Source organism: Punctularia strigosozonata (genome assembly GCF_000264995.1).
Source record: "Punctularia strigosozonata HHB-11173 SS5 unplaced genomic scaffold PUNSTscaffold_24, whole genome shotgun sequence".
Taxonomy (NCBI): domain Eukaryota; kingdom Fungi; phylum Basidiomycota; class Agaricomycetes; order Corticiales; family Punctulariaceae; genus Punctularia; species Punctularia strigosozonata.
Genome location: NW_006767456.1, coordinates 21,974 through 34,555, shown reverse-complemented (window position 1 = coordinate 34,555; position 12,582 = coordinate 21,974). Strand labels below are relative to the sequence as shown.

General features: G+C 62.8%; 2 protein-coding genes across 2 annotated transcripts; both read left to right on the top strand.

The window, feature by feature from the left end:
• Nucleotides 1-502: 502 nt before the first annotated feature.
• Nucleotides 503-2,238, top strand: PUNSTDRAFT_139417 (uncharacterized protein; the record flags this gene model as incomplete). Its single annotated transcript, XM_007389127.1, has 2 exons — nt 503-1,907; nt 1,970-2,238. 2 exons carry the CDS (start codon nt 503-505, stop codon nt 2,236-2,238), a joined length of 1,674 nt encoding a protein of 557 aa, XP_007389189.1.
• A 290-nt stretch (nt 2,239-2,528) lies between these two features.
• On the top strand, nt 2,529-12,581 carry PUNSTDRAFT_48009 (uncharacterized protein; the record flags this gene model as incomplete). The annotated part of the gene is made up of 13 exons (XM_007389126.1): nt 2,529-3,229; nt 4,034-4,400; nt 4,891-5,182; nt 5,233-5,817; nt 5,871-6,166; nt 6,225-6,707; nt 6,764-6,853; nt 6,927-7,001; nt 7,074-7,882; nt 7,945-9,968; nt 10,098-10,430; nt 10,490-11,860; nt 11,926-12,581. The coding sequence occupies 13 exons, from the start codon at nt 2,529-2,531 to the stop codon at nt 12,579-12,581; spliced, it is 8,082 nt and encodes a 2,693-aa protein (XP_007389188.1).
• Nucleotide 12,582: the final 1 nt, after the last annotated feature.

Genomic DNA, 12,582 nt, shown 5'->3' with positions numbered 1-12,582 from the left:
ACTATTCTTCCTTAGGCTCGGTGGATCCGCCTAAATCGCGAATCCGGCCTTCGGATTGGCTGAGAGCGACCGGATCCACCTCCATCCACCGCGCCTATCTTCTCACGACCTCCATCCACCGTCGGATCCACCGCGCCTATCTTCTCACGACCTCCATCCACCGTCGGATCCACCGCGCCTATCCTCTCACGACCGTTAGCGCGCGTCCGATGCCCACCGGATCCACTCATCATGCCTACGTGGACCGTGGGACCGGTGGATCGCGTCGGAATGCCCATCCACCCCATCCACCGCGTCCACTCGCGTGCCTGACGGTATCCAAAGCCTCGGGATGGTCGCATCTACCTGTGTATCCGTATCGTGTTAGCAAACAATCGGATCTGCCCCTCCAGGCCGTTAGAACCATCGGTCCGCATATGTTAAGTGTACTTTCCAATGCCCAAGTGCGGTTTGGCAAGCGATATACGACCACAATCCATTGACCGGACGGTCCTTCGCGTCCATGAGTACATCGACCCGCCGCGTCTACCCGTCGGAAGCATCGGATCAAGCCCACCACGTCCGCAGGTCTACCCGGTGGATGGATCCACCTCGTCCACCTCATCCACAAGTCCGCCGGTCCACCACGTCCACACGTCTACCCGGTGGATGGATCCACCTCGTCCACCCGGTGGATGGATCCACCTCGTCCACCCGGTGGATGGATCCACCTCGTCCACCCGATCCACCTCGTCCACCCGGTGGATGGATCCACCTCGTCCACCGCATCCACAAATCCACCGGTCCACCGTGTCTACCCGTCGGAAGTGTTGGATCAAGTCCACCGCGTCCACAAGTCCACCCGGTGGATGGATCCACCTTGTCCACCTCGTGGATGGATCCACCTCATCTACCTCGTCCACAGGTCCACCGATCCACCGCGTCTACCCGTCGGAAGCATCGGATCAAGCCCACCGCGTCCGCAGGTCTACCCGGTGGATGGATCCACCTCGTCCACCTTGTGGATGGATCCACCTCGTCCACCGCATCCACAAATCCACCGGTCCACCGCGTCCACAGGTCTACCCGGTGGATGGATCCACCTCGTCCACCCGGTGGATGGATCCACCTCGTCCACCCGGTGGATGGATCCACCTCGTCTACCCGGTGGATGGATCCACCTCGTCCACCTTGTGGATGGATCCACCTCGTCCACCGCATCCACAAATCCACCGGTCCACCGCGTCCACAGGTCTACCCGGTGGATGGATCCACCTCGTCCACCCGGTGGATGGATCCACCTCGTCCACCCGGTGGATGGATCCACCTCGTCCACCGCATCCACAAATCCACCGGTCCACCGCGTCTACCCGTCAGAAGTGTTGGATCAAGTCCACCGCGTCCACAAGTCCACCCGGTGGATGGATCCACCTTGTCCACCTCGTGGATGGATCCACCTCATCCACCTTGTCCACAAGTCCACCGATCCACTGCGTCTACCCGTTGGAAGCGTCGGATCAAGCCCACCGCGTCCACAGGTCCACCCGGTGGATGGATCTACCTCGGCTACCTTGTGAATGGATCCACCTCGTCTACCGTGTGGATGGATCCACCTCCTCTACGAGTCCACCGGTCCACCGGGTCCACCGGTCCAAAGCGTCGGATCAGGCCCACCGCGTCCACAAGTCCACCCGGTGGATGGATCCACCTCATCTACCTCGTCCACAAGTCCACCGATCCACCGCGTCTACCCGTCGGAAGCGTCGGATCAAGCCCACCGGATCCACCTCGTCCGCCTCATCCACAAGTCCACCGGTCCACCGCGTCCACCCGTCGGAAGCGTCGGATCAAGCCCACCGCATCCACAAGTCCACCTTGTGGATGGATCCACCTCGGCTACCGTGTGGATGGATCCACCTCATCCACAAGTCCGCCGGTCCACCGCGTCCACCCGTCGGAAGCGTCGGATAAAGTCCACCGCATCCACAAGTCTACCCGGTGGATGGATCCACCTCGTCCACCTTGTGGACGGATCCACCTCGTCCACAAGTCCGCCGGTCCACCGCGTCCACCCGTCGGAAGCGTCGGATCAAGTCCACCGCATCCACAAGTCTACCCGGTGGATGGATCCACCTTGTCTACCTTGTGGACGGATCCACCTCGTCCACCTCGTCCACAAGTCCACCGCATCCACCTGTCGGAAGCGTCGGATCAAGTCCACCACATCCACACATCTACCCGGTGGATGGATCCCACTGAAGAAAGTATTTGCAGAGTCGCCCTGCTTGTCCAGCGTGCAGCCTTACGTTCAAGAACTTCAAGGGTCCGATTTGCTCGCCGTGCATTACATTCTACAGTCAATCGGTAGACCGTCATGTTGAGGCGAGCTCCCATTCATGCGACAGTCTATTTCTACTGACTGGGGCACCAGCTGGCTCATATCCCTGGAGCCATGGATGTAGTCATGGCGCTAGCACAGGATTTCAAGTCCAGTGCTTCCACATTTCGCCTAAGTCAACCAAGGACAGGCTGCCCCCTCAACGCACGCCATGGTCTACACTGCCCCCACTGCAAACCTAGAGGAGCCCGCGGCACCCGTCCGCCAGGGTCACAGGCGGACGCGCTCTTCGGGTCACCCTACGTTCCCCTCCGGCTCCTTCAGCCCCTCGTCCAGTCCTGGTCCATTTGGCTCGCTCGGCGTCCTGCCTCGCCGGAAGACGACGGGGAAGAAGGCATTCTTCCTCAACGACGACTCGCGCGAGGAGCAGGATGACCCGATGATCGCGGCTCCTTCGCCCGTCCCCGCACACGCGCACCTGGGTCTGCACACCAACACCACGGCGCTCTCGCCTTTCCCGAGCGGCGGTTCGCCGCGCATCCGGTTCCCGCGCGCCAGCTCCTCTGGCCCGCCCTCACCGTCGGTCATGCCGTCCTCGCCGCGTCCTCAGATCCAGCGGACGCCGTCGTCCTCGTCCGTGCCTCACATCCCGGACGAGCTGATGCCGAACCACCACAGCTTTCACCTGCGCACCAAATCCGAACCGGCCACGCCGTCGGTCAAATCGTTTCACTTTGTGGAAGAAGAAGACGGTGGGCTCGAGAAGGTCAGGGTCTACAACCGGCGAGCCCGGCCTGCGAACCTGCTGGTGAAAACGGGCGAGGACACCGAGACGGAAACGGAAGCCGAGTTCCCTTTCCCGAGCCTCGCGCGCGGGAACGCGACGGTCGGCGGAAGCGACGTGCAGGCGACGTTCGAGCTCGAAGACTCGCAGACGGGCAAGACGAGCGCCATCCCGCAGACGAAGCCGGACGCGCACACCAACGTCTGCGCCTCCCGGCCCCATACTCAAGTCGAGTACTACGGCCAGTGCGCGCGGCTGTCGGACGATGTCTCAGCCAGTACTTGCACCCCGGTTACCCGTCCGCGCGAGACCTCGACGGGCCCGATGGCCTGCGGGTCAGTGACCGGGTGCTTTCCCCCTGTCTTAACGGCGCCGCTGCGCTGTCTCAGTTAGCCTGGGCATATAGAACAGCGGCCGAGCGGGGAACGTTGCCGTTGCCCCTCTCGCCTCGGCTGTTGCTCGCCCAGGTAAAACTTCTTGCCGTCTTCGTGTGTCCCTCTCGGCCTGACAAGGCTGTTTCTCGTATAGCATACAATTTAGTTACCCACCCTTATCTTGTATCCCCTGTCCCCTCTTTGTACGCCCTACGCGCGCAATCTCATATCACGTCGGGTTGTCGCCGCGACCGCGCATGCCGGGTCGTCGACGCAACTGCGCCTTTTCCCGCTAACCCTCTCGTGTGCGCCCCAGCGAAGGTGATTAGTCGAGTATACTCTAGGGTTAGACTCCCTAACATAGGGTTTACGTCGACCGGTGCCAGGTTGCGCATGGGGTCCTGATGATTTCGATCAATCCTTAAGCTGACCCTGCTCGCGCACCGTATTTCATATCCGCCGGTCCGGCAAATCCACGACTCCGGATAAACCGGCCACGGTACGCAAATCACATCGGTCTTCCGCATCCACCGCCATTCCCACCGCTGCCATTGTCAGATGGCAACACCGGATTGATCCGGCGATCGCAGTAGCGACCGCGGTCAATAGGATCGGCATGGGGAAAAGTGCAGGCTACCAGTCTCCATGTCTCGGACGCAGATATGCCAACATGAGGCGGCAGCGTTCGCGCAGGAACAGGCAACGGAAGCGCATAACCAACTTGAATGGGAAGGCTGACACGATCGACACGACCCGCCGTTGGAGGACTCAGGTATCGGACCCCCCAGCGTCAAGCGAGGGGCGTGTGAGCGAACCTGTCAGGTACGCGGGTAGTGTGAGAACGTGGATGGCCAACGAACAAGATCCACCATCCGCGAAGCACCTGCAAAGCACTCCTCTCCTCTCTCGCCGGTCCTACAACACGGTACGTCACGCAGCTGGATCCTGTCGTCAGGCATAGCTCACCACGTGTTGCCCCGCCCACGGATCGGCGCCGGAGCGCACGTTCGAGCAGCAGAGCGCGGCGTCGGAGCGCTGAATAGCGACGGAAGCGGATACGGCTACCCGACATTGGCACCGAATCCCGCACTCCGGTGCCGATCTCAGATTGTCGTTGCCGATGCGCCTTCAAAGCTCGTCGAGGCCCAGCCCCTGGGACGGTGGCTGTGTTGCTTCCGTGCACCGCGACGCAGAAAGGGCAACTTCAGTGAACCGCGACACGGAAAGCGCGATAGAGGTTGGGTGCATCGCGAGCCATTAGATACGCAAAGCACCTGCACGCGTGGCCGTCCCGACATTCTGCGGCGAAGCACCGAGGGAAACGCGTTGCGCGCATATTGATTCGAAAGCGTAGGCACCCTTACACCGTACGATCGCCGCGTTAATGGACATCTTTTTAAAACAAATCGCCGCAGATACGAAGCATCGGGCAGCGTCGGCAGACCCGCGCGTCGCCCCATCTCCAAGGTTCTTTAGCGTCGCAGGGGTCCGTAGCCGACCATGCCCGCAAGCGCAAGAACAAAAACCTCGACTTTCGAACGCCAAACACCCTCTCCGCTCCCCGCTGCATTTTTTGTTTTTACATCCTGCGGCATAACGCGCTCTCGTCAACGGCTCTTGGTCGATACGCACAGCGCCTCACGGATTTCCGCACCTCAAAGTCGCTATTATCGATGTCCGACATCCCACCGCACGACGCCGACATGGGTAAGCACGAGTCAGTACCGCTCGCGCAGCTGTCTGATGCAGGTTTCCAGCGCATTTGACCGATACCGGTCGAGTCGCCCCGGGTCAGGACTCCACGCAGGAGGTCGGCCTTCAATTCGGTCACTACGCGACGCCGCCTACGGCCCCCATGCAATGGTCGCATCCCGGACCCCAGCACGCCACCTTCTACTATCCGATCAGTCCTTTCACGCCGGTGCACCACCAACCCCAGTCTCCGCTAGAAGACCCGTTCTGGGCCCCCGGGTTCAACCCGTTACCTTCGCAGTCCGATCCTTTCATCGGCACGCCGTCGCAGCCGTGCGAATACATCCCGATGAAGTCGCAGGAATACAGCATGGAATACGGCCCCACGAGCTCTCCCTCGCCGTTGGGCTCTTATCCCTCGCAGGGGACGGGCGGTACGCCCACTCCGACGCAGGTCGCGCAGCCGAGTCCGCATGCCGGCACACCGGTGGAGGCTTACGCCCAGCAGAAGCACATGTTTGCGCGCGGTGAGTCGTTCGCGTTCACCGAGTCGGACCGTTCTAACGGCGCAACAGCGGCCGCGGTCGACGATGGGAAAGGGAAAAAAAGAGCCCGGAGCGGGTCCGAAGCCACGGCGACGGATGAAGCAGGTAAGCGCTCCCCGCGCGGCGACACGGGCAGCATAGCTGATCACGCCGCGAAGGATCGAAAACGCAGAAGAGGAAAACGAAGGCCGCGACACCGTCCGAAAAGCGATGCACCGGATGCGGCGAATGCTTCGAAACCGGGAAGCAGCTGACTTCGCACATGCGGAAATGCGCCACCGACATAGACCTGACATTCAAGGGCAATGTCAAGGTCCGATTCGCTCGCGCACACGACACCGCGTACATATGCTACTGCGACTCCCATCCGCACGGGCATCCCTTCCGCAACAACGAGGCGTTCAGGAGTCACGTCCGATTGCCGGGAGGAGGCGCGCGACCTTGGGATCCTGAGGTTCGCAACCGTTCTCCATCCGCCTCGTCATTTCGACCACCACCTGACACCTCTACAGGGCGTCTTCGCTAAGCTACCGCGATCGGACCAAGCGGGTTCGGATCGCACAAGGACCGTGGTACTCAACGCGTCGGACGAAGCCAGTCGCCCGAGCACCACGCCGTTGCCAGACAGCACGGCGACTGCGCACGACCCGCCATCGGGGATCGAGCCGCGGAAAGGGGCTCGCCATGCCGTACCGCTCGCAAAGGCTCCAGGGGCCAGCGCGGTACGCGCCGCACCCTCCATTCGCGGTGTTACGGCGTCGACTTCCTCCGAGAAGACCAACACCGTACCTCGGGGCCTTAGGGCGAGGGCGGTCGTCGACAAACACGAAGGGGGACAGCTCGATCAGACACGCTGGCTCGCGCGACGGCTAGGGCTGGGAACGGTTCGCGCGTCGCCTTCGATCCGAGCCAGTCCGCAGCTGACCTCCCCTCAGCAGGTACCCGCAGCTCCGCAGCCGGATCCGACGGTCGAGGCGGAAGGCGCCGGTGCCCAGGTTAGCACGGAACGTTCGTTGGCAGGCAGTCCGTGGCCAACTGAAACCATCGTCAGATTCGGGCGGGGCAGCAGCCGAGTCCGGGGGACCGGGTCGACAGCGATCAATACGAGAGCGCGGTGCAAAGTGAAGAAACGGCACACCCGGTACGGCATCGTCTGCTCTCCTCATCGCCACCCGCATGCTGTTTCTCATCGCGTTCCTCGCGTTCCAAACCAGGCGGGCCCGCTGGGTACCGATACGGGCACGGAAGAACCGGCGGGCGGGGAGTCCCATCCGACGGAGTACACCACCGTAAGTCGCTCGACGCGCGTGTTTACTGTATCCATATCGCCGACTAACGCCTCGACGGAACCTCTGCGATAGGAGGGTCAGCTTCGTCGGAGCGCCCTGCTGGACTCCGCCAACCTGGTGATCAACGAACCGCTCCGACTGCTCGTCTGCACCAGTTGCAAGTGCTGCGTCGGAACGATCGACGCGGTCCAGCACGTCCGCAAGCATCTTCCGAACCACGGATCCCAGGCTTGGCAGCGACTCGAAGCGCATCTCGCTCGGACGATCGTTGCCCATCCGTATCTGCTCGAACGGCTGCCGGATCCGAGAACGCTCGACTGGAAGGGCCCCTTTCAGTGCCTGCAGACTTCCGAGGCCTTCGTTTGCAAGTACGAGGGCTGCGAATTCTTCACCACCAACTACCAGACGCAGCTCCGTCGACACTACGCCAAGGATCATGCGGATTGCGCGGAGCCTCCGAGGCAGAACGACGATCGGACCGCGCAGATGCGATTCGTCCAACACGTGCAGGCGTTGGTGCCGAACGACCCGCAATCCCGCATCTACGTATCCGGGCCGTTCGTCGGAGACCGAAGCGTTCCGTCTACGGAGGCCAAGTACCGGAGCGTCAGGGAGGAGATGCAGGACATGAACACGGTCGTCCTCGGCGAAAGTCCCAAGTCGATACCGTTCTGGCTCTCGGCGCTGAAGTGGCCGGAGCACGTCGTAGGATACAACACGTGCGACCTCTGCGCCCTGGTAGACGTCGGGAGCGACAAGACGGACCCGCTGGCAGGCATGCACGACCTGGTGCATCGGTACCTCAGGAAGTGCGAGCAGCTCGTCGCGGACTCTCCGCCCATCGTCCTCCAGCTGCTCGCGACGGCCGACGCGCACGCGGAGTAAGTCTGTCGCCTTTACCGTGGACAGGAGACGTCGTCGCTGATCCGACGCCCGCTTTTAGGCTGGAACACCGGCCGTTCAAGGTCCTCCAGCAGCGCGACACGCTGCGGAAGTACTCTCGCACCGTGGCCGCCTTACTCCTCATGATACTGAGGCTCGATCCGTCGGATCTGACCGCGTACTCGATACCCGGATGTGATCCCGGCGCGGAACCTTTCGTCAGCCTCCGACGCGCTTTGAGCCCCGAAACCGACGGCGACGACCAGAACGTCGCCTCGGAGGACGAGCTGATGGCCCTCGTCCACCGCACCTTCGGCGAGATCTTCCTGCGTTCCTGGGACCATCTCGAGACCGCAGACAACGCGATCCCGCACCCGGTGATGCGCTGCGTCGTGTTGCTGTCGATCCGATCCAACGGGCAGTTCAAGGAGGCCGTCCACGTCACCCCGCTCATGGCGCACATGCAGTACGCCATCCGGCTCTGCGCGCTTCGAGAGATCTACCGCACCGCGGAGGGCCGATCGGCGAGGGACCTGGAGGAGGCGGCGCTCGCCATCCGCCTGTTTTACACCAACGGAGGACGCAGCGCGTTCGGCGTCATGAAGAGCCAGGGCCATCTGATCAACGAGGTCGCCATGAGCAGCGACGGCGAGGTCAACGTCATATGGAAGGACCCGGTCAACTTCACCTCGCTCGTCTACAAAGGGTACGAGGTCACCCTGCAGCACCTGCACGACATCTTCAGGGACCTACAGGCCGAGGCTATGGCCAGCAAGCGCAAGGTGTCCCGCGGCCTGGCCGTTCACGTCGACATATCCGACGTCAAGGACGACATGACGAACAGGGCGCTGCGGTATTCTTTCCTCTCGGACCACCGCAACGAGGCCCTACACAGCAAGACCCGGTTTTTCGACGCGATCGTCGGCGACGCGACGGCTCGCAACTGGTTCTTCGTCAATCCCGACGAGCCGGATATGAGCCGGCTGCAGGTGGACGTGGCGCACGGGTTCGAGTGGCTCCGATGCCTGGCCGAGCTCGAGAAGACCCTGACGATGCTGTCGGTAGACCTCAGCGGTCCCCCCCCTAGGCTCACCGAGCTCGTGTTCTTGGAACACCTGAACGGTCCTTACGCCGACTCGATACGCGGGTTACGGTTCTTCGGCAAGTACCTCACGATCACCACGCAGTACCGAAAGCAGGGTCACTCCACCGCGTACGAGAAAGCGGTCCCGAGGCCGCTCGACGCGTTCACCGCTGACCTCCTCCTCCAGGTCATCGCGGTGTACCGACCTTTCGCGGCCTGGTTGATGCAGAAGCTCCGCCCCGAAGACGAGAACGCGGGCTCGGGTTACCAGAGGCTCATCTTCTGCGACATGCACGGGAAGGCGTTCGATCCGGAAGCCGTCAGCGTCGCCATGATGGCCCACTCGAAGAAGGTATGCGGCGTGCCCCTGGGCATCAACGCCAGGAGGCACGTCTTCAAAGCCTACCGACGCGACCTCCTGGCCATCCACGACGTCGCCCCCGAGATCGAGGTGCAGATCAACCTCGAGCACATGGACGCCGTCGGCATGGGTCACAGCGACTCGGTCGATCGGAGGCTCTACGCGCGGTCCAACACGTCCGACGGTCAGTACAGCGGACACATGCTGCAGGCCATGTTCGAGCGCGCGGCCCAGTGGCAGGTCCTCATGCGCGTGGTGCCCGCAGGCGTCCTGCTGCCTCACGAGGAGTGCACCGGAGACAAGTTCGAGTCGCTCCTGGGCGCGGGTCTGTTCAAGGAATGCGCGAAAAAGAAGGACGAGTCGGACAAGAAGCTGCAGGACGCCGTCAGGATAGCGGTGAGGGAGGAGCTTCGGGCCACGTCTCCTTACGGTACCGCCCGCGACGCGCCGCTTCCCGACGCGATCCTTTCCGCCATCCGCGCGGAAATCACGTCCGCGATGGAGGCCGTACTACGCTCCGTCGCCGCTCCCGGAAGAGCGTCCGAGGCGACCTCCCCGGCCGCTATCCGCGGGGCTGCACCGCTCGAGGGGAACGAACCGCAGGCGCCAGCGGAAGCAGCCATCGCGATTCGCGGCCAAGGTACGCCGTCCGGACCTCGCGGCTTTGCGGAATCATCCCCTTCGAACGGGGCTGCCCAAATCGTTCACGGTACGCGACGCAGCACCTTCGTATTTCCCGCTCGACGCATACTCAACCCGCGTCCCGCAGTTCGCCCAGAGCACGTCGCGGGACCAGGTCCCACGCCGGACGCCGCCTTTCCGAGCACGCCGATCTCCACGCGGCGTCCCGTGGCGTCCGCCCCTGCCCGACACAGCAAGGCCGCTCCGAAGGTCGATTCGAACGGGCCGAACCAGCCATCGGCCACTCCCGCGGGCGGCGCACCGCGTCCGTCGAGTTCGGATCGCCCGAGCGCGTCGGGACCGAACGACGCGAGCAGCAAAACGCGACCCAAACCTCGACCCGTGAAGCCCATCGCCATCGCGGCTCCTCAGCCATGGCCCTCGAGCTTACCGCCCTCCACACCCGGCTACGGACATCCGGGTGAGTTAACCCTCCGCGCTCCGCGTACGCGAACTTTTCGTCTGACGCGCATCCTCGAGACGACGAATCGGTATCGGACGGTGACCCGGGTTCCCCGCGATTGCAAGCGTCGGATTCCGAGATCGAAGACTTCTCGACCCAGCAGTCCCTGAGCACCGTACGATCCCAGAAGAGGGCGGAGAGGAAGATCTACCACTGGAAGCCCCTCGTCACGAAGCACATGCGACGGCTGTACGGGGAGGGATGCACTTACCGGTCCTACGGGCAATGTGAGGCCATATACGAGACGCTCATACAGCGCAACGACCTGCAGGTGGTCCTACCGACCGGCGCCGGCAAAACCACGCCGGTCATCATCGCCGGCCTCGTGGACAATTCCACCACGGTCCTGGTCGTTCCGCTCAAGGTCCTCCTAGACGAGGCGGGAAGGAAGCTCGAACGCGCCGGCGTCTGTCACCACATATGGAGGGCGGGAACCATCCCCCCTCCGACCAGGGTGGTGGTGGTGAGCTACGATCGCATCGGATCCGAAGATTGGAGGAGCGCGATCACCGAGCACCACATCTCGACCCCGTATCCCGTCACGCGATTCGTGTTGGACGAGGCGCACGTCCGGCTCACTCAGTGCGAGTTTCGGTCCGACATCATGGAGAACATGTGGAAGGTCAGGATGTTCGGCGCCCAGGTCATCGCGCTCACCGCGACTCTACCCCCCCTCGCCGAGGACCACCTCGCGGACCTGCTCCTCCAGCAAAATCCGATCGTCATCCGCGAGCCGACGGTTCGACCGAACCACAAGTACATCATGAAACGCCCTGTGGAAGGAACGCAGATGCCGGCGCGCATAAGAAGGACGATCGTGGTGCAGCAATGTCTGGACACCTATCGCGATGACACGGATCGCTTTCTGATCTTCGTCCCCTCGCACGCCTACGGAGAGACGGTATCGAAGTACCTCGGATGCGACTTCTACTGCAGCCTCTCCAAGCAGGAGAAGGACCTCCCCCCTTACGCGCGTCAGAGGTTGGAAGACGAGCGACAGCAGATGATCGCGAGGTTCGAGGACACCCCGGGAGGCTGCCTGGTGGCCACGTCCGCCCTCGGAGCCGGCTACGACTACGCGCACATCCCTTGCGTCGTCGTCGCGTACAGCTTCCCGTGCATACTCGAGCTCGTGCAGCAGATCGGGAGAGGCGGACGCGACGGCCGACCGTGCCTGGTCCAGTTCATGCCCGCGAGCGACGCGTTCTCCGGTAAGGACGTGAACCCGAAGGAGGACATCCTCGGTCACAACCTGGGTCGGAACCTCGCCGGAACCAAGGAATGCATTCGGTCCGTCATCGCGTCGTGCGTGGACATCGCACCGTCGCGCTGCTCCGAAGTGCCCGGCGCCTTACGATGCTCGAATTGCGAGGACCGCAACGAAACCGGTGAGCGACGCGACGCGGCTGCTTCCTCGTTCCGATCGGCCCTCCTCTGACTGTTCGCTCCTCAGACCGATCCGATGAGCCGGTCGACACGTGGACTCCGTCGGAATATTTCGACGAGGAAGATATGCAGATCCGGCTCGGCGACGAGACGGATTTCCGAGCGGCGCAGCGAAAGGTCGACGAACGATGCGCATCCGAGGCGCTGGCCCACGCCGACATGGAAGACCGCATATTGCGGGCGATGCGACCCTTCGCGGACTGCTGCATCGGATGCTGGTTCTCGCACAACCGCTGCGTGGAAAGGCCCACCGTCGCTCGCCACGAGTCCATCCTCGAGTGCGGCTCTGTCGTCGACGACCCCTCCGGAAAGGACTCGTACCTCGAGTTCTCGGGTCGACTCAAGTACGAGAAGCAAGCCCGCACCCCTCGGATCTGCTGGTTCTGCCACGTACCTCAATCTTCGGGTCGCATGGGCAAGCACGGCAACCGAACGACCTGCGAGTGGAAGGACGTCCTGGTGCCGTTCCTCTGGCACCTCACGAGGCGCGACGACCGAGGAGAGTCCATCTGGAAGGACCGGTACCGGCTCCGATCTCTAGACGAGTTCGTCCCCTGGCTCATGAAGCGGGAGGTGGCGAAACCTTGGGCGTCCAACATCGTCCGGTGTTTCGTGGAGACGATCGAGTTGGACTACGCGACGGTGTTGGAGATCGACGGGTAGG